Source organism: Lagenorhynchus albirostris, chromosome 7 (genome assembly GCF_949774975.1).
Source record: "Lagenorhynchus albirostris chromosome 7, mLagAlb1.1, whole genome shotgun sequence".
Taxonomy (NCBI): Eukaryota; Metazoa; Chordata; class Mammalia; order Artiodactyla; family Delphinidae; genus Lagenorhynchus; species Lagenorhynchus albirostris.
In genome coordinates this window covers 11,423,506-11,449,869 of record NC_083101.1, presented here as the reverse complement: position 1 = coordinate 11,449,869, position 26,364 = coordinate 11,423,506, and the positions used below count along the sequence as shown (strand labels likewise).

Here is a 26,364-nt window from a genome sequence, read left to right as displayed (position 1 = left end):
CTCTCTGGAGGCTCCTCTGACTCCGTTACAAAACTCAGTTGCTCTCTCTACATTGTCACAAGACTTGTTTCAAAGCTCTATTATAAGGCTTCCCAGGAGGTAGGCTACACTTTCTACTTTTATGTACATGTTATCCACTAGACTGAGAACCTTGTTTCACTTCAGTTCTATTCTCAGCCCCTTAACAAAAGGCTTGGCTTTTAACAAGCACTAAGTTTCTTAACTGAACTAATTTCCCTGAGGAGGCAAAGAGAGATGAGTAAGAGATTCACAATTCCTATTAAAACTTCTTTTTTCTTGGGAAATAAACAAGAGAGCTGTGATACACTCGAATGTGTGCTCTGTACATATTTCTAGGTTTCAGCTATCATCTGTGGCATCTAAATTTAACTCATTCAACACATTTATGAGTAATCTAAATACATACATATAATGGCTCTTAAGGAGCTTACAATCTAGTCGAGACAAAACATAATAAAATATAAAGGCCAACAGTCAAACATGAGCTACCATGAGGAAATACATGACTAGATGTCACATAAAAGGTACAACAAAATGCTGTGGGTTTGCAAGTTGAAGACCACATTCTGGGCTAAGGCTGTGGGTCTGATTATCTGTGGACAGTCGGCACTGAGGCCATTTCCAGTCAGCTGCAAAATGAGGGGGGAAATGGGACACTGCAGTGTGTTTTCCATAGAAAGGTATTTAATTGAATTTTTAAAACTGTCTCTAATCTGACATGATGTTCCTCCTGCTCTCTTGATGTAAAACTGTAATTTCTTTTCAAAAATAATGGTGAGAGGAGATGACCAGTTTTATGCAGTTCCACAAAACTTGTTTTAAAAATTTTATTGGTATAAACATCAAGCATCTGGGAACTGCTGAGCTAAAGCATTCAAGAGAAGCATCAGAAAGAGGGAGAACCTGAAGCAAACACTGCAGGATGAACAGGATTTAGCTAGTTGGGGAAGAGAGAGAGATTTTAAGCAGGGGGAAGAGCCTGCATAAAGTACAGAGGTATGAATGTTCATGTAAAGTTTGAAAAATAGCAACTAAATCTGCCTGATTAAAACTTGGAAAAACTGCAGCTGCAAATTCCATTTCTGGCAATATGACAAGCTAAGTACCTTTCTCAACTTCCACTGAAAACAAGTATAAATAATGGATTTTTTCATCTCCTCAAATAAACACACTGATGAGCTTACAAGAAAATAAGGAAGATTCAGATAAAGAACTAAGTGAAGACTGAAACCCAAGAAAGCAATCAAAACACACAAACTAGCTTTCTCCTTGAGGGCATTTACATAGACCAATGCAAGCTTCATTCTCCCAATCTAATGGGGTTCAAGGAATGCAGTAAAAAACTAAGGTGGAAAGTGTAATAGATACCCCTCCCTCATAATTTAAACGGGAACTACAAAGATGATCAAGACAGAAAACCATCCACACATGTACACATTCAGGAACTATAGTAAAAACCACTAGTCTCAAAACTTGGTATTGAAAAAAAAGGAAAAATCTTTCTGCAAGTTCAACCACAAGCTGTCTCTCACAAGGGATTCCTACTGAATGGTCAAAAAAAAAAAAAAAAAAAAAACTTCAACCCAGGAATTTAAGTTGAAATGGTCACAAACTAAAAGTGGCCATAGGACACTAACAAAAGAATTACATAATCTCTGGAAAAATTCACTTCAACCTTGGCCTCAAAATAATTTTCACAAAAAGTTCCAGGAATAATGAGCTCATGAGCAAAAATTTGAAAACCCTCAGGGAAACAAAGCCCATAAATAAGAACTTCAGAAATAAAAAATGGCAGAATCAGACTTTCAAAGACTTCAGATACTTGAATTATAAGTCTGGATATGCAATGCGTTTAATAAGCTTAAAGAAATAAAAGGGATTGAAAATTAATAAAGAGTAAGACATTATGACATGATCAAGCAAAATTGAAAAAGAACAAAAAATTTCTCAAAATAAGAGTAACACAATGGATGGCTTAGGAGCAGAAAAGATACAACCAAAGAGAATTAATGAATATACAGAAACTATATAGAATAGTACTCAGAAAGAGAGAAAAAATATATATATTTTTTTTTATTTTTATTTTTATTTTTTTGCTGTACGCGGGCCTCTCACTGTTGTGGCATCTCCCGTTGCGGAGCACAGGCTCCGGACACGCAGGCTCAGCGGCCATGGCTCACGGGCCCAGCCGCTCCGCGGCATGTGGGATCTTCCTGGACCGGGGCACGAACCCGTGTCCCCTGCATCGGCAGGCGGACTCTCAACCACTGCGCCACCACGGAAGCCCGAGAAAATATTTTTTTAATAAAAGCTAAAGACACAGAAGATAGGCACAGAAAATATAATATAAAACTAGTCAATATTCTAGAAGAGGAGAAAAGAATGGGTTATAACCAATAGCAGGTTTTAGAAAGCTGGTTTTAATACTCTGTTTACCCTTTTGGGTTCCCCTCTTCACTTAGTACTGGGTCTGAAAATAGCTGAAAAATTTCCAGAACTGACAACAGATACACATTCACACATTCAAGAAGCCCAATTAATGTAATTAATCTTCTCAGTCCTCCCACTGCTAGGTCCGGACTATAGATGCAGTCATGGGAAGAGCAAAGCAGAACAGGGTTAATAAAGCCCCTACTTTCTGACCAGCAGAACAAAAAGGGAGCCCTAGGGAACTGGGGAGATAATAGAGAGAGGAAAGCTCAGAAAAATGACCCCATAAAGTTAGCTTTGAACTTCAAGCCTCACCTCTGAGTCCATCAGCAATGTATGAAGGTTCCAGTTGGTCCAAATCCTCATCAGCACTTGACACTGTCAGTCTTTTTAATTTTAGCCATTCTATTGGGTGTGTTAGGGCATTCTCAATATTGTTTTAATTAGCATTTTCCTAATGATTAATGATGCTAAGCATTTTTCACAAGTTTATTCGCCATCTGTATATCTTCTTTGATAAAGTGCCTGTTCAAATCTTTTGTCCATTTTTCTCTATTGGATTCTGTCTTACTGAGTTGTAAAAGTCTGAGTTTATATATAAATTAAAAAGTACTGAGTTTATATATAAATATATGTTAGACAAATGTTTTATATGAAGGCAGCAGTGGAAATAGAAAGAACTGGTCAAATGTGTGAGTTTTTAGAAGTCTGTGGCCTGTCTTTTCATTTTCTTAAAGTGTCTTTTTTTTTTTTTTTTTTTTTTGCGGTACACGGGCCTCTCACTGTTGTGGTCTCTCCCGTTGCGGAGCACAGGCTCCGGACGCGCAGGCCCAGCGGCCATGGCTCATGGGCCCAGCCGCTCCGCGGCATGTGGGATCTTCCGGGACTGGGGCACGAACCCGTGTCCCCTGCATCGGCAGGCGGACTCTCAACCACTGCGCCACCAGGGAAGCCCTTAAAGTGTCTTTTGACAAGTAAAAGATTTTAAATTTGATAAAGTCCAATTTATCAACTATTCTTTTTTTTTTGGATTTCAATAAAATACCTGAAACGCTGGTGGTTTGGGAAATAGACTAAGGTGCCATATATGGCCTTTTCCCAATTTGCATGAAAAAACTAAGATAATATAATTTTAAGTTTTCCTACTATAAATTTTTCTTAAACCTCTTTCACCTGCTATTCCCTGTTTTAGAATATAATATAAAGTAGTATCTGACTTAGGGGAAAAAAATGTAGTTTGAAATTTAATACATAAATATTTCATAGTATTCCTCAGGATACCATTACTTTTAGGTACACCATCACCTGAACATGTCTGAGCACCACTGAACTAATAACGTGCAACTCATATTCCTGCTAAATTGTTCTTTCCTGTGCAATATGGAACTTTTCCTATGAGGAAGTCAGACCAAGGTGGGAAAGGTCAGACCAATTTGCCTGAGAAAAGATTAAGAAGGGGCTTCCCTGGTGGCGCAGTGGTTGGGAGTCCACCTGCCTATGCAGGGGACACGGGTTAGTGCCCCGGTCCGGGAAGATCCCACATGCCACAGAGCGGCTGGGCCCGTGAGCCATGGACGCTGAGCCTGCGCGTCCAGGGCCTGTGCTCCGCAACAGGAGAGGCCACAACGGTGGAGAGGCCCGCGTACCAAAAAAAAAAAAAAAAAAAAAAAAAGATTAAGAAGTAGGCTGCAACCATACTCCAATAAAAATTAATTTAAAAAAAAAAGAAGTAGGCCATCAGAACACTCTATAATTTCTTCCTTCTTAATTCCAGGCTATGACTACCTATCCTCTGGCACCAAAGAGAATAACCAGCTAACAGGCAGAGGAGAAACAACTTTCATTGATCAGTGTTAGAAAGACTAACTTTATATACTAGTCACAGCAAATGAGACACCCCAGGCTGCATCCTTCACTTAAACCAGAACATTCTGAATTGTCTTTCTCTGCTGATAATCAGTATTTACTACCTCAGTAGTGCAAACACCTGCTAGTCACTAGGAATTCAACTGGGAGCAATGAACATGAATGAGTTCTTCAACTACAGATCTGAGAAGGGGATCTCACTGTCACCCATGGGAATAAAGAACAGTGCCCATGGTACCCCATTCATCCCACCTGTGGCAAACAGCAAATCTAGACAGAGCCCCCCTTGTTCAAGAGCATATGGAAAATAAAAGACCTGTTAAAAATATTGCAAATGGGGGAAAGAGAATATCATCTCTTGGTGAACAAACATACTTCTGAAAAACATTAATATTGTGTCAGGAAAGTGGCATACTTAAATAGAACAGAAACATGACTTCAACAAAACAGCAACAGAAAGCTACAAGGGAGAGAAAAGAAGAGGATAAAAAGACAACAAATGAGAGCCTTTTAAATAAGGATGAAAGAAAAACTGGTGACTTCCAAGCAGAATACAAATGCATAGTATTAGACACATTACCTATGGTATGTGGTATTCCTGCCAAAATATTTAAACATGAACTTAAGCATGAGGAAACGATGAGACAAATCCTAGATGTAGAACATTACCCAAAACAATGGTCAGGATTCTTTAAAAAGTCAATGTCAGAGACAAAAAAAAAAAGGCATAACTATTATAGCTGAAAGGAAACTAGAAACACGACAGTTAAAAGCAACATATGATCCCTAACTAGACTCAGACTCAAAAGCCAACAGCTACAAAGGACAGTATTGGAACTAGGAAATTTTAAATATGAATTTTGTTAGATAACATTATTGTATGTATGTAAAATCTCTTTATGGTGATAAAAGAATTGTAGTTATATAGAAAAATATACTTGTTCCTAGGAGATATATGCTAAAATACTAAGAGATAAAACATCATGATGACCATAACTTGATATTGAATTGTTCAGCCAAAAAAAGTAAATCTGTGTAAATAAAACTGAGAAGGGAGAGTGAGTGTGAATGTGGAAGGGGGAAGGGAGGGATTACCTAACCCCTCATATTTTAGGGAAACACATAAGCAGTTTCCTATTCTCATTACTTATGAGTAATACTTAATTTTCTTAAATTCAATATAGACACCTCCCTTGTCTATCCAAAAAATCAGTAACCACTGATAACTTCTTTTTACACTAAAAATCATACCACTTCTTGAATAGTTTTTTAATATAGTCCTCTTTCTCATGAGGCCAGTATGACCTTGATACCAAAATCGAACAAGAACATTACAAAAAAGAAAAATTATAGCCAAAATATCCTATGGCTACAGATGCAAACAAAAAAATAAAATATTAGTTAATTGAATCCAGCAATATGTATAAAAAGGAGATCGTGACCAAATGGGTTTATCGCGGCAATGCAAAGTTAAACATTTGAAAATAAATGTAATTCACTACATTAACAAAGGGAGAAATCATACGATCATCTCAATAGATGTAGAAAAAGCATTTGATAAAACTGAACATCCATTCATGACTACAGCAGCTGGCAACCTGAAACACCAATTGATGAAGACCAAAAAGAGCTCCAACAAAAGTCAGCTCTCTCTAACTAAATAACCTGAAAAGGGGCAGCCTAACAAGTCAGAAAACTTTCAGAAAATAAGCACCAAACAATACAGCCAAACATGACTGAGAAACCTGTGTGGTCTCACACCACTCAAGTCAGCAAAGGACGAGCAGGGAGAGAACTTAGATTTCTACCCTTGCCAGGCTGTACTGTATCCCATCCACCCACCCCCTGCCCTGTTGGTGTTAGAGGAAGCCAAGTAGGGAGCCTGGGCTTTCATTATCCTCACTGCACAGTAACGAAGACTCTCTCAACGTGGTTTCAGTGGAGGCTGTGGAGAGCCTGCCACTCTCATGTGGCAGTAAATGAGGCCATGGAGGGAACAGCAACAAGGCACCACTGCACCCAGCCAGGGAGATATCGGTGGAGGTCTCCTGGGAACCAGAACTCCCATCCCAACCCTGCAGTAAAGGGGAATTCTGCATCCTGGGTGTGAAGGAAGGCTTAACAGGGAACCTAGTCATATACCCCAACCTGACAATATGAAGGCAGAGTGCCCCCTTTCCCTTCCAGAGCAGTGTCACAGGAAGCCAGCTAAAGGACAGTGGGAAAATGCCTTCAAAGCTCTGCAGGAAATTTTTCCAACCTAGAACTCGATGACCATATAAACTACTGATCAAGTGTGAGAAAGGAGACATTTTTCAGACACGAAAAGACTTGCAAGAACTCAAATGCACCCTTTAGCAAAGTCCACTGATGTGATTGTCTCCTACAAGAACTTAAATCTGTCCTCCAGCAAACAAATTAAAATAACACAGGGGCCAGGAAATAATGAAATGGGAGAGTGGTGAAGGGACATTCCAGAATTACAAGAATATAGCTGACTTTATACAGATCAGAACAGGAAGTTAGGAAGAAATCATCAGGAAAAAGGAAAAAAAAAACAAAGCCCCGATAAAACTGCAAGTATGATTGCAAGTTTGGAAAAAATTAAGGATATGGTGAAGCAAATAATGCAAGGGAGAAAAAAGGGATTTAAAAACTAGGGGAGAGAGGAGGGAGAGAATACAATTTTTAAAAATCCAAATTTAGATATGACTCTTTTCCAGTCTCAAGCACTTTCTGCGCTACAAACAGCAGTGCACGTATGGCCAAGTCCAAGAACCACACCACATATAACTAGTTCCAAAATGGCATCAATAAACCCTAATCATAAAGACATCTTTTAAGGAGGAGGAACCTAAGTTCCTAAGGATCTTGAACTTTTTCTAGAAACACAAGAATGGTCTACAGAAGACGCAAACCAATAAAACGAAGACCATCAAGGCCTCTGTCAAGCTCAAGGTCCTGAAAGCTTGGGAGACATGCTTCTAATGACACTCCTCTGCTGATCTAAGGCTTCCACCAAGGCCAAAGTCGAAGCCAGAGCTCAGGCTCCCAAAGATGTCCCAGCCCCCACAAAGGCTGCAAAGTAGAGGTTTCAGTTTGCCAACATGAGGATGGAAGTACTCATGTGGTGCCCTGGGCTGCTCTTTACACAAGGCTGTTGTCTGGTGCTATTTTGTGCATATAAATGTAAAATATATATATATCCAGATACAGGACAAAAGAAATTTAGCATAATTTTAAATTCTGAATGGATTATAAAAAGTTATATGACCCTGATGTTAAGAACACGCTCCTTCAAATGGGATCATGACAATGCACCAAAAAGGAAGAAAGTGTTATCCTAGCACCCTACATGACCTGTATGAAACAATATTTAAATATTCATAATAACACAATTTTCAGAGTTAACCTAAGGATAAATAAAGGAAAACTTGGTCCTGGTCTTGGATGAGAATGAAAATGACCACATAAAAGTAAAAGTATAAGCTAAGAGAAAGTAGAAGAGCTATCCTTCCCTTAGAAAGTGGGGCATCAAAGACACTATTGAAAGTTAATGAGGGGCTTCCCTGGTGGCACAGTAGCCAAGAATCTGCCTGCCAAGGCAGGGGACAAGGGTTTGAGGCCTGGTCCAGGAAGATCCCACATGCTGCAGAGCAATTAAGCCCATGCGCCACAACTATTGAGCCTGTGCTCTAGAGCCCGTGAGCCACAACTACTGAGCCCATGTGCCACAACTACTGAGCCTGCACTCTAGAGCCAATGTTCCACAACAACAGAAGCCACCGCAATGAGAAGCCTGCGCACCGCAATGAAGAGTGGCCCCGGCTCTCCGCAACAAGAGAAAGCCCACATGCAGAAACGAAGACCAAATGCAGCCAAAAATAAATAAATAAAATTTTAAAACAAGAAAGTGAATGAAATAGAGGATTAAGTATATTACATTAAAATGTAACCATTATAAAAATTAGAAATAATATAAATATATAAAACAGTGGAGAGGGCAGACAGCAGAAGCAAGAAGAACTACAATCCTGCAGCCTGTGGAACAAAAACCACATTCACAGAAAGACAAACAAGATGAAAAGGCAGAGGGCTATGTACCAGATGAAGGAACAAGATAAAACACCATAAAAACAACTAAATTAAGTGGAGATACACAACCTTCCAGAAAAAGAATTCAGAATAATGATAGTGAAGACGATCCAGGACCTCGGAAAAAGAATGGAGGCAAAGATCGAGAAGATGCAAGAAATGCTGAACAAAGACCTAGAAGAATTAAAAAACAAACAAACAGAGATGAACAATAACTGAAATGAAAAACACACTACAAGGAATCAATAGCAGAATAACTGAGGCAGAAGAACGGATAAGTGACCTGGAAGACAGAATGGTGGAATTCACTGCCGTGGAACAGAATAAAGAAAACAAAAAACGAAAAGAAATGAAGACAGCCTAAGAGACCTCTGGGACAACACTAAATGCAACAACTTTCACATTATAGGGGTCCCAGAAGGAGAAGAGAGAGAGAAAGGACCAGAGAAAATATTTGAAGAGATTATAGTCGAAAACTTACCTAACAAGGAAAGGAAATAGCCACCCAAGTCCAGGAAGCACAGAGAGTCCCATACAGGATAAAACCAAGGAGAAACATGCCAAGACACATAATAATCGAATTGGCAAAAATTAACGACAAAGAAAAATCACTGAAAGCAGCAAGGGAAAAACGACAAACAACATACAAGGGACCTCCCATAAGGTTAACAGCTGATTTCTCAGCAGAACCTCTACAAGCCAGAACGGAGTGGCATGATATACTTAAAGTGATGAAAGGTTACTCTACCAGGCAAGGATCTCATTCAGATTCGATGGAAAAATCAAAAGCTTTACAGACAAGCAAAAGCTAAGAGAATTCAGCACCACCAAACCAGCTCTACAACAAATGCTCAAGGAACTTCTCTAAGTGGGAAACATAAGAGAAGAAAAGCACCTACAAAAACAAACCCAAAACAATTCAGAAAATGGTCATAGGTACATACATATCGATAATTATCTTTAACATGAATGGATTAAATTCTCCAACCAAAAGACACAGGCTTGCTAAATGGATACAAAAACAAGACCCATCTATGTGCTGTCTGCAGGAGACCCACTTCAGACCTAGGGACACATACGACTGAAAGTGAGGGGCTGGAAAGATATTCCATGCAAATGGAAATCAAAAGAAAGCTGGAGTAGCAATACTCATATCAGATAAAACAAACTTTAAAATAAAGAATGTTACAACAGACAAGGAAGGACACTACATAATGATCAAGGGATGAATCCAAGCAGAAGATATAACAATTATAAACATATATGCAGCCAACATAGGAGCACCTCAATATAAGGCAACTGCTAACAGCTATAAAAGAGGAAATCGACAGTAACACAGTAATAGTGGGGGAATTTAACACCTCACTTACACCAACGGACAGATCATCCAAAATGAAAATAAATAACAGAAGCTTTAAATGACACAATAGACCAGATAGATTTAACTGATATTTATAGGACATTCCATCCAGAAACAGCAGATTACACTTTCTTCTCAAGTGCGCACGGAACATTCTCCAGGATAGATAACATCTTCGGTCACAAATCAAGACACAGTAAATTTAAGAAAACTGAAATCATATCAAGCATCTTTTCTGACCACAACGCTATGATATTAGAAATGAATTACAGGGAGAAAAACGTAAAAAACACAAGCACATGGAGGCTAAACAAAACATTACTAAATAACCAAGAGATCACTGAAGAAATCAAAGAGGAAATCAAAAAATACCTGGAGACAAATGACCATGAACACACGACGATCCAAAACCTATGGGATGCAGCAAAAGCAGTTCTAAGAGGGAAGTTTATAGCTACACAAGCCTACCTCAAGAAACAAGAAAAATCTCAAATAAACAATCTAAACTTACACCTAAGTGAACTAGAGAAAGAAGAATAAACAAAACCCAAAGTTAGCAGAAGGAAAGAAATCATAAAGATCAGAGCAGAAATAAATGAAATAGAAACAAAGAAAACAATAGCAAAGATCAATAAAACTAAAAGCTGGTTCTTGGAGAAGATAAACAAAATTGATAAACCATTAGCCAGCCTCATCAAGAAAAAGAGGGAGAGGACTCAAATCAATAAAATTCGAAATGAAAAAGGAGAAGTTACAACAGATATCGCAGAAATACAAAGCATCCTAAGAGACTACTACAAGCAACTGTATGCCAATAAAATGGACAACCTGGAAGAAATGGACAAATTCTTAGAAAAGTGTAACCTTCCAAGACTGAACCGGGAAGAAATAAAAAATATGAACACACCAATCACAAGCAATGAAATTGAAACTGTGATTAAAAATCTTACAAAAAACAAAAGTCCAGGACCAGATGGCTTCACAGGTGAACTCTATCAAACATTTAGAGAAGAGCTAACACCCATCCTTCTCAAACTCTTGCAAAAAATTGCAGAGGAAGGAACACTCCCAAACTCATTCTATGAGGTCACCATCATCCTGATACCAAAACCAGACAAAGACACTACAAAAAAAGAAAATTACAGACCAATATCACTGATGAATATAGATGCAAAAATCCTCAACAAAATACTAGCAAACAGAATCCAACAATACATTCAAAGGATCAAAGACCATGATCAAGTGGGATTTATCCCAGAGATGCAAGGCTTCTTCAATATACATAAATCAATCAATGGGATAAACCATATTAACAAATTGAAGACTAAAAACCATATGACCGTCTTAACAGATGCAGAAAAAGCTTTTGACAAAATTCAACACCCGTTTATGATAAAAACTCTGCAGAAAGTGGGCATAGAGGGAACCTACCTCAACATAATAAAGGCCATATATGACAAACCCACAGCAAACGTCATTCTCAATGGTGAAAAACTGAAAGCATTTCCTCTAAGATCAGGAACAAGACAAGGATGTCCGCTCTCACCACTAGTATTCAACATAGTTTTGCAAGTCCTAGCCATGGCAATCAGAGAAGAAAAACAAATAAAAGGAATACAAATTGGAAAAGAAGTAAAACTGTCACTGTTTGCAGATGACATGATACTATACATAGAGAATCCTCAACATGCCACCAGAAAACTACTAATCAATGAATGTGGTAAAGTTGCAGGATACAAAATTAATGCACAGAAATCTCTTGCATTCCTCTACACTAATGATGAAAAATCTGAAAGAGAAATTAAGGAAACACTCCCATTTACCATTGCAACAAAAAGAATAAAATATGTTAGGAATAAACCTACCGAGGGAGACAAAAGACCTGTATGTAGAAAACTACAAGTTACTCATGAATGAAATTAAAGATGATACCAACAGATGGAGAGATATACCATGTTCTTAGCTTGGAAGAATCAATATTTTGAAAATGACTATACTACCCAAAGCAATTTACAGATTCAATGCAATCCCTATCAAATTACCAATGGCATTTTTTACGGAACTAGAACAAAAAATCTTAAAACTTGTATGGAGACACAAAAGCCCCCGAATAACCAAACCAGTCTTGAGGGAAAAAAACAGAGCTGGAGTAATCAGACTCCCTGACTTCAGACTATACTACAAAGCTACAGTAATCAAGACAATATGGTACTGGCACAGAAACAGCAATATAGATCAATGGAACAAGATAGAAAGCCCAGAGATAAACTGACGCACCTATGGTCAACTAATCTACGACAAAGGAGGCAAGGATATAAAATGGAGAAAATACAGCCTCTTCAATAAGTGATGCTGGGAAAACTGGACAGCTACATGTAAAAGAATGAAATTAGAATACTCCCTAACACCATACATAAAAATAAACTCAAAATGGATTAGAGACCTAAATGTAAGACCGGACACTATACAAATCAGAGGAAAACATATGAAGAACACTCTTTGACATAAATCACAGCAAGATCTTTTTTGATCCACCTCTTAGAGTAATGGAAATAAAGACAAAAATAAACAAATGGGACCTAATGAAACTTCAAAGCTTTTGCACAGCAAAGGAAACCATAAACAAGACGAAAAGACAACCCTCACAATGGGAGAAAATATTTGCAAACAAATCAACGGACAAAGGATTAATCTCCAAAATATATAAACAGCTCATGCAGCTCAATACTATAAAAAAAAAAACCCAATCAAAAAATGGGCAGAAGGCCTAAACAAACATTTCTCCAAAGAAGACATACAGATGGCCAAGAAGCACATGAAAAGCTGCTCAACATTACTAATTATTAGAGAAATGCAGATCAAAACTACAGTGAGGTATCACTTCACACCAGGTAGAATGGGCATCATCAGAAAATCTACAAACAACAAATACTGGAGAGGGTTGGAGAAATTGCATTGTTGGTGGGAATGTAAATTGATACAGCCACTATGGAGAACAGTATGGAGGTTCCTTAAAAAAACTAAAATCAGAATTACCGTATGACCCAGCAATCCCACTACTGGGCATATATCCAGAGAAAACCATAATTCAAAAAGACACATGCACCCCAATGTTCATTGCAGCACTATTTACAATAGCCAGGTCATGGAAGCAACATAAATGTCCATCGACAGACGAATGGATAAAGATGTGGTACATATATACAATGGAATATTACTCAGCCATAGAAAGGAACGAAATTGGGTCATTTGTAGAGAAGTGGATGGATCTAGAGACCGTCATATAGTGAAGTAAGTCAGAAAGAGAAAAACAAATATCGTATATTAGCGCATATATGTGGAACCTAGAAAAATGGTACAGGTGAACCAGTTTGCAGGGCAGAAATAGAGACACAGATGTAGAGAACAAGCGTATGGACACCAAGGTGGGAAAGTGGCGGGGAGGTGGTAGTGGTGTTGTGATGAATTGGGCAATTGGGATTGACATGTATACACTAATATGTATAAAATGGATAACTAATAAGAACCTGCTGTATAAGAAAATAAATAAAATAAAATTCAAAATAAAACAGTGGAAGAGGAAAGAGAGAGGTATTATAAAGGTACTCATCATCTTTCGTTTCAGGGTATCAACAAATACTGTCTAAAGTTAATTAAATTAAGAGACAGAGATGTATCTAAGGGTTATAGGTTAACCACCAGAAGAACTGAAAATAAAATAAGTTAGTAGAGGCTGTTCCTGAAGGAGTGTGGGGTAGGGTAGAGAATTACTGCTCTTCATCATGAGCTCTTACAACTATTTGATTTGTTAACACGTGCGTTTATAGCTTTGACTAAAATAATTTTTAACGTTTGACAAACACATTCTGTTGGTGAAGCTGTAAGGCAACAAGGCACTATCATATATGGGTATATGAACTGGCTCAACCTGTGTGGAGGAGAATCTGACACTTTTCACTATAGTAAAATTTTACTTTACTATTTTACAATTTTACTAAAGTGAAATTACATATAAATTTACTCTATGACCCAGCAATCCCACTTCTAAAAATCTATCCCAATGGTATAATGGTATAAATACAAAAAAGGCACATACACAAGACTATTCATTATAGCATCATATAACACTGGAAGCAACCTAAATGACCATCAGCATGAGACTGGTTGAATAACCCATGTACCATCCATCCAATGGAGTACTATGCTGTCGCTACAGAGAATAAGGATGACCTATATGTACTACTACAAGTGATCTCTTTAGAGGGTATAAAATGAGAAAAGTAAAGGAGAAAAGTGCACACAGAATGCTATCATTTCTCTGAAGGGTTGGTGAGGGGAAGTGTGAATATACTTACATGTTTACTTTTTTCTAATGAAATTAAAAATGAAAAAAAATTTTTTAAACTAGTTACCTACAGAGGAGGGAAGAAACAGGGTGGTGTGGGAAGGATAGAAGTTAGACTTTTCTGAATATACCTTTTTTGTAGATTTGGCTTTGAAACCATAGAAGTTTTTTATATAATTATAAAACAAAATTATTTTTAAAAAGCAATCCCAAAAGATTGAAAGAGAAAAAAAAATAACACTATGAATTGAGTTGGTGACACAACCACAGAGAAACTATTTCTAGTTTTAAAACAGTAACTACTATATATTCCTAATGTGATATACTCTAAGGACAAAAAGAATCGCCAAATTGAAAAAAAAAACCCAAAAACCTCTTTTCAGTACATATTATTGGTGGTAATGTTGGTATTGCTGTTGAGTTTCTGGATATTGTGGGATAAAGCAAAAAGAGTACTTCTGTTGGTGTCACTGGAAATCAGGACTTTCGACATGAGTGATAAGAGATTCAGATGTAAGAATAATGAGGTTAAATTAAAATGCTATGGTCTTGAATTGTAAATACCAATGTGAACATGTGATGTAGTTACCTTAAACACACAGACACACACACACACTCTTCCTAGTTCTGACCCCTGGAGAAGCCTAGAAATAATGCTACTAGGTTATTTCTAGTAGCAAATAATAATATTTGCTATTAGAAATAACCTAGTAGCAAATAATAATATTTGCTACTAGAAATAACCTAGTAGCAAAAAAAAAAAAAAAAGTTCTAAAACCCAGACTCTAATCTCTAACACCATTTCCCACCAAAAGGAAGCAAGACTCCTTAGAGGAACAGCAGAAAACAGGTCTGGAGCAGGAAACATGCAAGATGAGTCTGCAACATCTCATCATACCAAAAGGCAAGGGAGCTACTAAAAACTACTGAGATTCTGTCAAAAGGACTCTAGAAATTAACTTAAAGAAGCTTCCACTAGACAAAGATAGGGCAAATTAACATCAATGAGGATAACTACAGTAGAGTGAAATACAGCAAACAGGTTTAAATCTATGCGTTTCACGTGACAGAAAAAAAAGAATCAGTCACCTGGGGAAAATGCTAGGAAACTAACTCAGTCTGAAAAATAAATAAACTGAATCAAATATTTATTCTGCCTTTCCTATATGAACTGCACCTTAGGGTAAACAAACAGTTGATATGAAGAAGTTTTTCTTTATAGAAGTATTCTAGCTAATATCAAGAAGAAATGATGGAAATAAAATATCACCATTTTATAGCCCCTAATAAATTAATGGATCAAAAAGAGATAACCAGACATACTTTACTTCAAAATAATCTAGGACTAGGAGGCAGAGGAGCGTTATGGTCAGTTATCTATAAATGGAACTAAGAAAGCCATAAATTAGTAAGTGCTGAAACTGAGTGATGGGCATTTGGGGGCTCATTATACTATTCTCTCTACTATTATAATGTTTACATTTTTCCAAAATAAAAAAATTTAAATAATTTTAACACTCAGAAAAAAAGGAATGAAGTTATATTAAAAAGACAAGAAGTGAACACTGATACCAGCTAAACAGATAAATATAAATGGGGTAAATCTTTTCTAAAACTGAATAAAATTTTTAGTTATTGGTGAAAGAGGAGGCATAAAATATTCTTAAATGCTATTATCATTTTAATTATTTACATGCTCATCTTATTTCTCTTAGCAGACTTTAAGCTTCTTTTCTCCCAACCAGTAAGAGAAATAGTGCTTTGCACATACCAGGATCACAAACCTTCCAATAAATTCAGTAAAATATACAACACATCATCCTAACATACAGAGAAAAAGCAAATACTTTGTCTTTTTAAAAAAAAAAAACAACAACTATAAAAAGGAACACTTGCTTTCTTTTGACTTTTTTTTTTTTAACCCTAGGTTCTTCAGACAAGAGTGTCCCATCCACTCCAAACAATATTAATGACAGCTGCCATTTACTAATCGGTCATTTTTCTGCTGAGGGCTAGACATAAGGTTGCTTTTAATCCTCACAACAACACTAGAGGTGAATTTATTAGCTTCCTTTTATAAATTAAAAAACTGAGGCTCAGAAACTTAGAACTCAGATGGGGATCGTGCGTGTTTGTGGGGACTCAAACCCTAGCGTCTCGGAGGCCCACATCCCCCTCGCTCCTCTCAGGTCCTGGAGTACAAGAACTGTTTGCTTGAAGTCAAACAGCATCTTTCTCTAGATTGGTTTCCTTCCTCCTATTTATTCATAGTCTAGGCGAGATCAATGCAACATCCCTGAAACCTTTCCTGTGGCTAAAGTGAGTTCAGAAGTTTATTTTTTCTCTTCCTAAATCTAACACGGACAAATTTCCCCTCGGCAACTTGGCCCAGCCCACTTGAAATCTTACTCATCTAACCAAGCACACACATTCACTACGGCGCCCTTAAAGATTTCTTCCTTTCTCACCACAGACTAAAATGCCTTCTCCCAATTATAACTTTTCACTTTTCCTCAGAAAAGCAAACACATTATATAACCAGTCCTCACCTTCCAAACACTCATTTATAATATAACTTTGCTAACCTTGGCAAGTCATCTTTGATTCTTCTCTCACCTCTTACATGTAATTTGTCACCAGGTCTTGTCAATTCTCCCTAAAATCTCTCTCAAAGTCGTCCTTTTTCTTTTGAAAACTAAAACCTCACTTTGGACCTTGATCTTCTGCAGTATAAACACTTCCATAAACCAGTGGTCTCCAACTTTTTGCACACATTCCTCCCTATCAGGAAAAAAATTTGAGCATACATCTGATATATGTATTTTTATTTATAAATTATAAGAATGTCTTACTACACTCATCTATAGTATATTATTAGAAAACACAAAAACAAATTTTGAAGATTGATATAGAAACAAATATAGGTTCTAATATATTTTTTTCACACCCCCATGGATCATGCTGCACAACCCAGAGATACCACTATCCTAAACTACTGCTGCCCGAGTAATCTTCCTAAAAACCCAAGTCTCATCATACTACATTCCCAACTCAATCCTTCAATGCCATGAGATCCCCGTAGCACAAACCTGCTTTTTCAACTTCAACACCTATAATCTTTTCCCACATATTCTGTATTTCAGCTATACCTGTCATCTCCCTAATCTCTTTTACACACACAGTTCCTTTCCTCTGGAATGTCCTTATGGCTGACATACATAACAGTATCTCTAAGAGAAAAATACATTTTGTTTGTTTGTTTTGGTTTGGTTTTGGCTGCACTTGCTGCATGTGGTGTCTTAGCTCCCCAAGCAGGGATCGATCGAAACTGTGCCCCCTGCATTAGAAGCGTGGAGTCTTAACCACTGGACCGCCAAGGAAATCCCAAAAATACATTCTAACTACCATAACCAAATTACAAATAAACTTTTGGGATGTAACCTACCTTTTCTATAAGAACTCATATATTTTGAACATATATTTTGTTACTTCCTTTATTTGGCTCCTTTTCAAGTCCATACTTAGAAATACTTAGAATGAATGGGTATGAATTTCAATTAAAGTAGAGGAGACCAACTTTGCTTTGTTTCCTTTGGTTTACTTCCTTGTTTATCTTTCCATTTTAGAACAAAATCCTTTTAAGCAAAAAGGATGTTTCAAATCCAGAGATTAGTTCCCCCTAGGGCCAGGTAAAAGGCTGAACCTTTGCAACTCACAAGAATTCCAGCCTGGAACTTACACACAGATTTAACAGTGTGAATAAAAACATGTTTTCCTACAGCAATACTCCAGGTTTTTATCTTCCCTGTTTCAACCTTCCTATCTGCTGTGCAAACCCCTCCAAGTTGACTGCAATGACTCAAATTAGAATGATGGAGTTGCAGCAAAACATTTTCCAGAAAAGTCATGAAAATTCAAGGGACTGCTTCTGGGTACTAATAATGGGGAGCTCAGTCTCCAGCAAGACTTCCGTTCCACCACCCCAAGTCTTTGTACTCTCTTCTATGGAGACTGGGAGGGGAGCACCGTGGTGGAAAGAGGAAAAAGAGGCAGGGGACGGCCCTGGAGAGGAAGTCACATTTCAACTCCCTAGTCTTATCCCACAGAAGGAAGATATGTCAGCTGTGCTACACAACAGGCCTCAAGAAGAAGCCAGCCTGTGGTGCATTTTGGTAATGGAATCTTTTAATGGGCTATCCAGAAAAAGCCTGGAGCAGAGCAATCTTAAAAAGCCAAGGCTGCTTCTCTGTATCAGAAAACAATGATGGGCTTATCCCCATTTCCAAGTCATAAAACTTCCGCTGTTCTTCCCCCAGAAATCCCTCCTCCCTTCTCCAAATCTCACTTTTCTTTCAGTTCCAGTTTCACCCTCTTCTGAGAGCCTATCTCTGTCTACTCTGATCTTTCGTTTTCTATACAACTCATGTGGACCAAATCATAACCACAATGAGATATCACTTTACACAAAGTGGTGCAATTGCTTTGGAAAACAGTTTAACAGTTCCTTAAAAAGGGTTACCATATGATCTAGCAATTCCACTCCTAGGTATATACCCAAGAGAAATGAAAACATATGTCCAAACAAAATGTTCACATCAACATTATTCCTAACAGTGAAAAAGTGGAAACAACCCAAATACCTAACAACTGATGAATGGATGAATAAAATGTGGTTTAACCATACAATGAAATATTACTGAATGATAAAAAGTAATGAAATGCTCATATATGCTATATCATTAATAAACTTGGGAACCATTACGTTTAGGGAAAGACAAAGGATTATATTTTATATGATTCCCTTTATATGAAATGCCCAGAATTGACAAATCTATAGCAACAATAAGTAGGTTAGTGCTTGCCTAGGGCTGAGAGGGTTTGGGGGGAATGGAGAGTGACCACTAATGGGTATGGGGTTTCTTTCTGGAGTGATGAAAATGTTCTGGATTTGGATAGTGGTATTTGGAGTATACTGAAAACCATTTAATTATATACTGTAAAAGAATAAGTGTTATACTACGGTTTATTTAGTAAAGTTGTTTGCAGATTACCACAGCCTATAAGGCCCTGCTCAGGGCCCCAGTCTCTCTCTGACCTCACCCCAGCCTCCCAGCCATCAGTCACTACCCAAACCCACTATCAGTTCCTGGAATCCTTCTAGGGTTTTCTTGCCTCGAGGCTTCAGGTAAGCCCCACCCTGCCTGGAATGAAGTCTTGTGAGTTTCTTTACATGGCTAATGACTTCTCATCCTTTAAGTCTCAGCTCAAATGTCATCTCCACGGTAAGCCCTCCCTCACTACTTTTATCTAAAATAGGGCAGCCACTCCCACCATCCTCTCTCAGCAACTTGTGTTTATAGCACATCCACGTAGCTTTACGTGAACTGATTTTTTTTCACGTGAACTGATTTTTTTAATCTGTCAGGTCCACCAGATTGTAAACTCCATGAAAGTAGGAATAAATATTATTCCCATTAACTCCCAATGTCTAACAATTCCTGGCATTTTAATGTCTATTAGGTGGTAATTAACATTTTTATTTCCCTAATGTGTCCTGTCTTCACACATACTGTACCCTCTATTGAGACTACTACCACTACTGCCACCACTGTCACTACCATGATCACCACAGCCATCACCATGGCTTCTACTCCCTCTGCCACCATTGTTACCCCTTTCACACCCTTACTCATCTCTCCTGTCTCAACTGAAACATCATCTTGATGAAGCATTCTTTCTTTGGAAGCCCTCCTTAGGAGACAGTCTCTCCTTCACTTATTCACCTATTCATCACGGGCTCCATCTCCATTATAGCAATGATCTTACTGTCCGACACTCAGGTTTCCTGGTGGGGAGGGGACTTGGAGGGAGTTGGTTTTGCTTTACACTGCTGTCTCACTACTACTTTGGAGAGGCTTAAAGCAAGATCTTTTCATTTTTGTGTCCCTAGTACTTAGCATACTACCGGGCACATAACATAGTACTGAAGACAGGTATACAGGATAATGCAGAATAAACACTACCACAAAGCCCAATGAGCTGCCCTGTCCTGTCTGTATGCCTTCATATCTTTGAGTACGCTTCTTTCCAAGTCCATAAATGTCGGGTTTCTTCAAACTCACTTAGAATACTTCTTTCAATTACTTACAATCCACTTCCTGCCCTTGGTGCCTGGAAACAATTTCTAGGATGTCACCACAAGCAATATTAAACTGCCACAGTTTCCTGCTGTGTGTCTACATTATCAGTTAAATTGCTTCATATTAACCACATTCCAGTCCACTGGGATCACTCAAACACTAAATAAGATTTAAACATACCTGTTGAAGACTGGCAGTTACCATTGCTCCTTTTATCTCTCTAGACAAATAAATGTCTGCTCAGGTTTAAGGTTTAGGAGCTTTCCAGAGTGCTACCTGCATACTGGTGACCTTTTCTTTCCTTTGTCAAGTAGATGTTTGGTCTGAGGCAAGACAAGTTTCCTTTATTAAAATGAACATGAACTAAACACTCTTCAGAAAAAAATAAGGAACTGCTGCCTAGACCAGGGCAATCTGGCTTAAAACTTAACACTTAAACACTCTTCCTCCTCAAGAGTTCAAATAGCAAACTGTTATTTTTTAGCTCTATGTACATTCAACCCAGAGCCTTTAGTTAGGAACTTAATTCAGATCCTAACATATTTCTTAAAAGCATTCCATAAACTCTTCCTAAACAGCATTATGTGTCAGGTACTGGGTTTGACACAGGGAACTCAAAAAACAAATAAGGCAGTCCCTGCTCTCAAGAAGTTTATGTCGGGCTTAGTATAGGAGACACACAAGGAACTGGATTTAGTGCTATGACAGTGATAAACACAGGGAGCCACAGAAACAGACGAAGGACACCTGGCCTAGGTGGGGGGAGAGGGTCCACAGACGAAGGACACCTGGCCTAGGTGGGGGGAGAGGGTCCACAGATGAAGGACACCTGGCCTAGGTGGGGGGAGAGGGTGCACATATGAAGGACACCTGGCCTATGCTGGGGTGGGGGGGGTCCACAGATGAAGGACACCTGGCCTAGGCTGGGGACGAGGGGGCACGGATGAAGGACACCTGGCCTAGGTGGGGGAAGAGGGGGCACGGATGAAGGACACTGGCCTAGGTTGGGGATAAGGGGGCATGGATGAAGGACACCTGGCCTAGGCTGAAGAGGGGTGGGGGCAGGGCACTGTCATCAGGGTAGGATTCCTCAGGATGGCATCTGATCTAAGGCCTATAAACCCCCATTCTCTCATTTGAAAAATGTAGCCAACAGTAGCTACATCACAGGACAGTTGTGAGGATTTGATAAAATGGTTCACATAAAGCACTATCACCATGCCTAACACAGAGACTGTGTTCAACCAGCCTTAGCTTAAAAGGAAAGTCTGAACAAGCACTGAACCTCAACACCTGTGCCTAGGAACTCACCTGCTTTACTACTGATCACATAACAGACCAGCTTCACAATTACGCAGAGTACTGTTTTTAATCAATTTTTATGCTTTAATGAGAGAATGTTGAGTCCTGCTCTGCATGTTCAGTCTAATTCCTGGATCATCAAAACCTTTTTCTCCATTACCTGAAACTCACAGTTCTCTAACATTTCTGGTATAAAATATAACAGTTTTCTTAGTCTTTTGATAGAAAAGGTGTAAAAGAAACTAACAATTACCGACTTTTTAATATGGGCCCAGCAGTCATGTTGATACTGTGTTTATTGCGCATAAGGACCCTGCAACATATAGTCTTCCCCATTTTACCCTCAGAGCAACTGAGGCAGAAAGAGATATTTGTACAAAGTCTGTACAAAGTTTCCGAGTCAGCAGACAAAAGAACCGGAATAGGAATCCAAATCTGATTCCACATTGCTAGCGTGACTGGACCACACAATATCAGAGATGAGGAGAGAAAGCACAGGCGGCCAGAGCGCTCTCCTGCTCAGAGGGGCACCCCATGCTCTCCTCCCCCACCCCCAAGACTGTCCTACAAAATAGAGCCTGCACACTTAGACTACACCTCAGCCGGGTGAACACCTTGAGCTCAGTCTGTTCTTTCCTATCAGGATGGAACAGACGGTCAGTAGTAATCAAAGCCCTGTTTCCCCCCAAAATTAAGGGAGCGCCTAAGAAGATGGCTTCCTCACCACCTGTCCATCCTCATTCCTACCTGCAGGCAGAAGCTACATAGTCAACAGTCACCATAAATCACAACTACTTCTCATAACTTCTCTCTTCATACTCTTTCAGCCTCACCACAAGCTAACATAATTCCCATGTCTAAGTTTTTATCACCGAGCAGTCTAGTTTCAAGATCAAAAGGGCTATCCCTTATACTAATTTGCTTAACAGAATTTCATGCATTAGTATAAGTTCTCTCGCCCAAGCGCTGAGATAAATAGATGGGCTCCACAAAACACTCTTAAGGTATGTATTTGCCAACCTGCAACGTTCAAGAGCAAGACAGAGACCTGATGCCTAGTCATCTTAACTTCCACTTGTTGGATTTTCATGCTGATTCTGACACTGACTTGACCCACATTTGGCAAGTTTCTGAACTTCTCTGTAACAAGAAAGGTAAGCATCCTCACAAGTATACTCTGCAACTCTATGGTGGCTTTTGTGAAGTGTTTCTAAGTGCTATTGAAATCCCAAGTTTACAACTCTTACTTGGAAGCAGGAGCTGAACTTGGAGTGCCTCTTTAATCCCAATGCTTCACACACTACGTCTTTTTACCTCCCAAGCTTCTTAAGCTCGTATTTGGAGCATGCTTCTTTTTCCCCTCATTTCCACAAAAATCAAGAATTAACAGTGTACTCATCCAACTCTTCCATTTTCATTATCATAAGCAAACTTTTCTAGTCTCCGGGCTGCTGCAGCCTGTTAAAATACATTTTGTGAATGGAGGCCTAAGCCGGTCAGGGGTCTACAAGGCTGGGCAAAGGAATCACTGCATGGACATTGACGGGACAAGAGATGCAATGCTTGAATAATTATTAGATTTCACTCATAAGGCCCTTCCCCTCTCAAACTTCCCTAGCATAATTCTCAAAATGCTGAAGTAAACACATGTCTCAGACTTTCTTGTAAGCGGGTTTAAAGTATCCTATGAAAGCTGTTTTAAGGAAAAGCCTGTGCTGCTAACAGGGTTTGTAAGTGCCGTTAAACAATTCTATTACTCATAGAGAAAAAGTGAACATTTGTTAGTGATTAGAGATAAGGCATCTCATGTTCTGGAACTGAGGAAGGGAGAGGCCAAAAGAGGACCTGGCTGGGAGGGGAGATAGAGTTCAAACCAACACACCCAAATGGGACTGCATAAAAGTTGCACTTTCCAAAGTCAACTTCTAGGTCTAGAAAGAGGGCAACAATGTTTCAATGGGTTCCCAAGTCAGATGTATCAACATTTTCCGGGGAAAACTAACCCCTCACCAGGGACTCCAGATGAATGAATGAGTGAGGGAATTTGCCAGATTGAATTACAAAACCTTTCCAACGATTATCAAGATCAGGTGCTCGGTTACAGCACAGAGGTATCTTCCCTCACAGCTTTTGGCCCCTCGCTGTGGGGAGACTTGCATAGATAGAAGGGGGAAACAGGAGCAGAGAGAAAAGGGCCTTCCTCCCCGGGCCATCCAGACCTTCAGTCCTTGAGTGGCCCCTCCCTCTGAAAATCTCACGCGACTTTTATGGGGGCCCGCAGGCCTTAAGCAGCCAGGACCTGCCCGACTCTCAGGGGCGCCCCAAACACCCATTTGGGGAGTTGCCTCTAGAGATTTCTCGCCCTCCCCCCAACAGTTGTGTGACCGTTTTCAGAGGCTCTCTGTAACCCCGGGGAGGGGTCCACCTTGTAATCTCAGCTGTTCCCCCCCTCAGGTGAGAAGGGGACAACTGACCACCAGCGCCCTTCCACCCCGCCCCCGCGCCTCCCTGGATCGTCATGGCAACCGTCCCCCTCCCCGCGTGACGCCGGCACGCGGGGAGCCCCTTGGGCCCCGGCAACAAGTCCCCCGCGCGGCCCGAGGCCTGCAGCCCTTGCCCTGCAGCCCTTGCCCGGCCTCGCCGCCCCTCGCCCGGCCCGGCTCCGCCCGGCCCGGCCGCACTCACTTGATCCTGGAGCCCATGGTCCCCGGGCCTCCTCATGGGCCCGCGGGCCCCGCTCGGCGCTGCGCTGCGCTGCCCGCCCGCCCGCGGCCGACCGGCCTCCCTCCGGCGCTCTCCCCGCCCCTTCCTCCCTTCCCTCAGGCTGGGGCCCGCCCGCTCGAGGCTCGCTCCCCCGCCGCCGCCGCCGCCGCCTCCCGGGGTTAATACACTCGCTTCAGCCCGGCGAACGCCATGGTCGCCGGCGCGCGTGCCCGGCGCGCGCCGCCCCCTCCGCCTCTCACACCGCCGCCCCCTCCCGCCCGCACCGCCGCCGCCCGTGGGGGCTGCCGGGAAGTGTAGTCCGCTAGCGGGAGGCAGTGCCGCGTGAGGGCGGTGGACTCTTGGAGGTCGGTGCGTGGTGCTTTCCGGGCGCAGGCCCCTAAAGACCTCCCCTCCCACTGTTCTCCTATAGAAACCAACACCTTACAACCCCTCTGAAAAGATCTTCATCCCACAGAGATCCCCAAGCTCACCTGAAGAAACCTTCACCCATTCCTCTCCTGTGGAGTCCTCCCAGCCAGTGGCTCTGGCTTAGAGATAATCTGTCTCCCATTCAGGCCTCCAGGAAGAGACAACTTTTTCCTTTGAAAATCCCATACCTTGCAGTAAGTTCCTTAAGGGAGCCATAGCCCCTCTTCTCTGTCACACCAGCCACTTCCCCAACATGGTTCTTGATGGAGACCCCCTTAGACCTTAAACCTCTTAGACCTTTAAGGAGACCTCACATCCCCACAGGAAAGCCACCTGACGGCTTCATAGGACCCATTTAGTCGCTCTGCTCTGCCCTACCCTTGAGGATCTCTGCCTCCCTTTGTTAGCCATTTGGGGGCCTCCAGTAGAGACATCTCATGTCACCATAACAGTCCCTGACAGAGACTAAGTCAAGGCAAATGAAGGTACTTGAGAGCCAAGATCACCAGCCTGCTCCCCCTTGGGGCTCATTTTAATGAATGTCCCAATATCATCCCCTCTAGGCCTGGAGGAATCACAAAGCCAGCAGTAATGATCACTACCATTAGCTACTGTTCAGTGCATGGGTGAGTGAGTGCCCTCTCTGAAGCAGGCACTCTATTTCCCCTACATGGTTAGCACCAATGCTCACAATAATCTTATGAGTTTACCCCCTCTTTTCACAAAGAGGAAACTGAGGCATGTGTTCAAGGTTACATAGCTAGCAACTGGTGGAGTGGAGATTAGCATCCGGGCTGAATAATTCCAGACACGTGACATAGTTATGCTTTAGGATGGCACCTTTGGCCACAAGTCAGAAGACACTGTAGGTTCATGGTTCACTTTTGAAATTAGGCTTTTCTTCTCTTTTTTACACTTTTCTGTTCTGAAATTCCATTCATCTCTTCTAACATTTTAGCTCTTATAAAATCATGGAGTGGCTCCCCACTCCACAGTCACTACAGTAACTAGTCCCAGCCAGGCAGGGAGCAGAGAAAGCAAGAACTCCTTTTGGAGTTACATTCTGGATAAAGATAATATCTCTCTTTTGCCTATGCCCTGAGGTTGTTGAAGGCACAAAATGAAGTTTTTTGAATTCAGACAAACAAACAAAAATTTTAAATGTCCAAACTGCCATTTTGAATTCAAATCTTTTGCATCCAGACACCAACACTGACTTATAAACAACCCCAGGAGCAAAGCTCTGCTAGACAGGCAGGGCTTCTGTGGTGTTTATTCACCTAGTTTCCTATGAACCCAGTCCAAGGAACAGTTGTTATCAAGATCTTGCCTGGAATGAGCAGCCAGTTCAAAAGCTCTGAGCAGGAGACTATAAATAAAACAGAGTTATTTGGTGGAGGGCAAAGCTGGCTGCTTTTCAAAGGAGGTTGTAGCCACCCTGGCCACAAAAATGTCTGAGTGCCTGCTGGGTGGTGGTGGTGGTTGTGGTGGTGTGTGTATGACAGAGGGGGAGACTGGATGGGGAGGGCTATATATCTGTCCAGGTGGCCTCTGAGACTGCAGGGTGGTCTGGGGAGAACACATTGAACTGGGAGTTAGGAGCCTGGCTTCTAATGCTAGCTCCAACACTGACTAGCAGAGAGATTTTAAGCAAATGGTTAGACAATCATCTG

The 26,364-nt window shown here is 40.4% G+C and overlaps 1 protein-coding gene across 4 annotated transcripts in view; it reads right to left on the bottom strand.

Moving 5' to 3' along the window:
- Nucleotides 1-24,319, bottom strand: part of DENND1A (DENN domain containing 1A) — a 541,897-nt gene extending 517,578 nt beyond the window's left edge. For 2 of the 4 annotated variants that reach the window (XM_060154381.1, XM_060154382.1), the window contains exon 1: nt 24,245-24,319. In XM_060154381.1, coding sequence (XP_060010364.1) covers nt 24,245-24,261 — 17 coding nt within the window. In that variant the 5' untranslated portion in view covers nt 24,262-24,319. The remainder of the gene's footprint in view (nt 1-24,244) is intronic. The other 2 variants (XM_060154383.1, XM_060154384.1) reach the window with 2 other exon arrangements.
- Nucleotides 24,320-26,364: the final 2,045 nt, after the last annotated feature.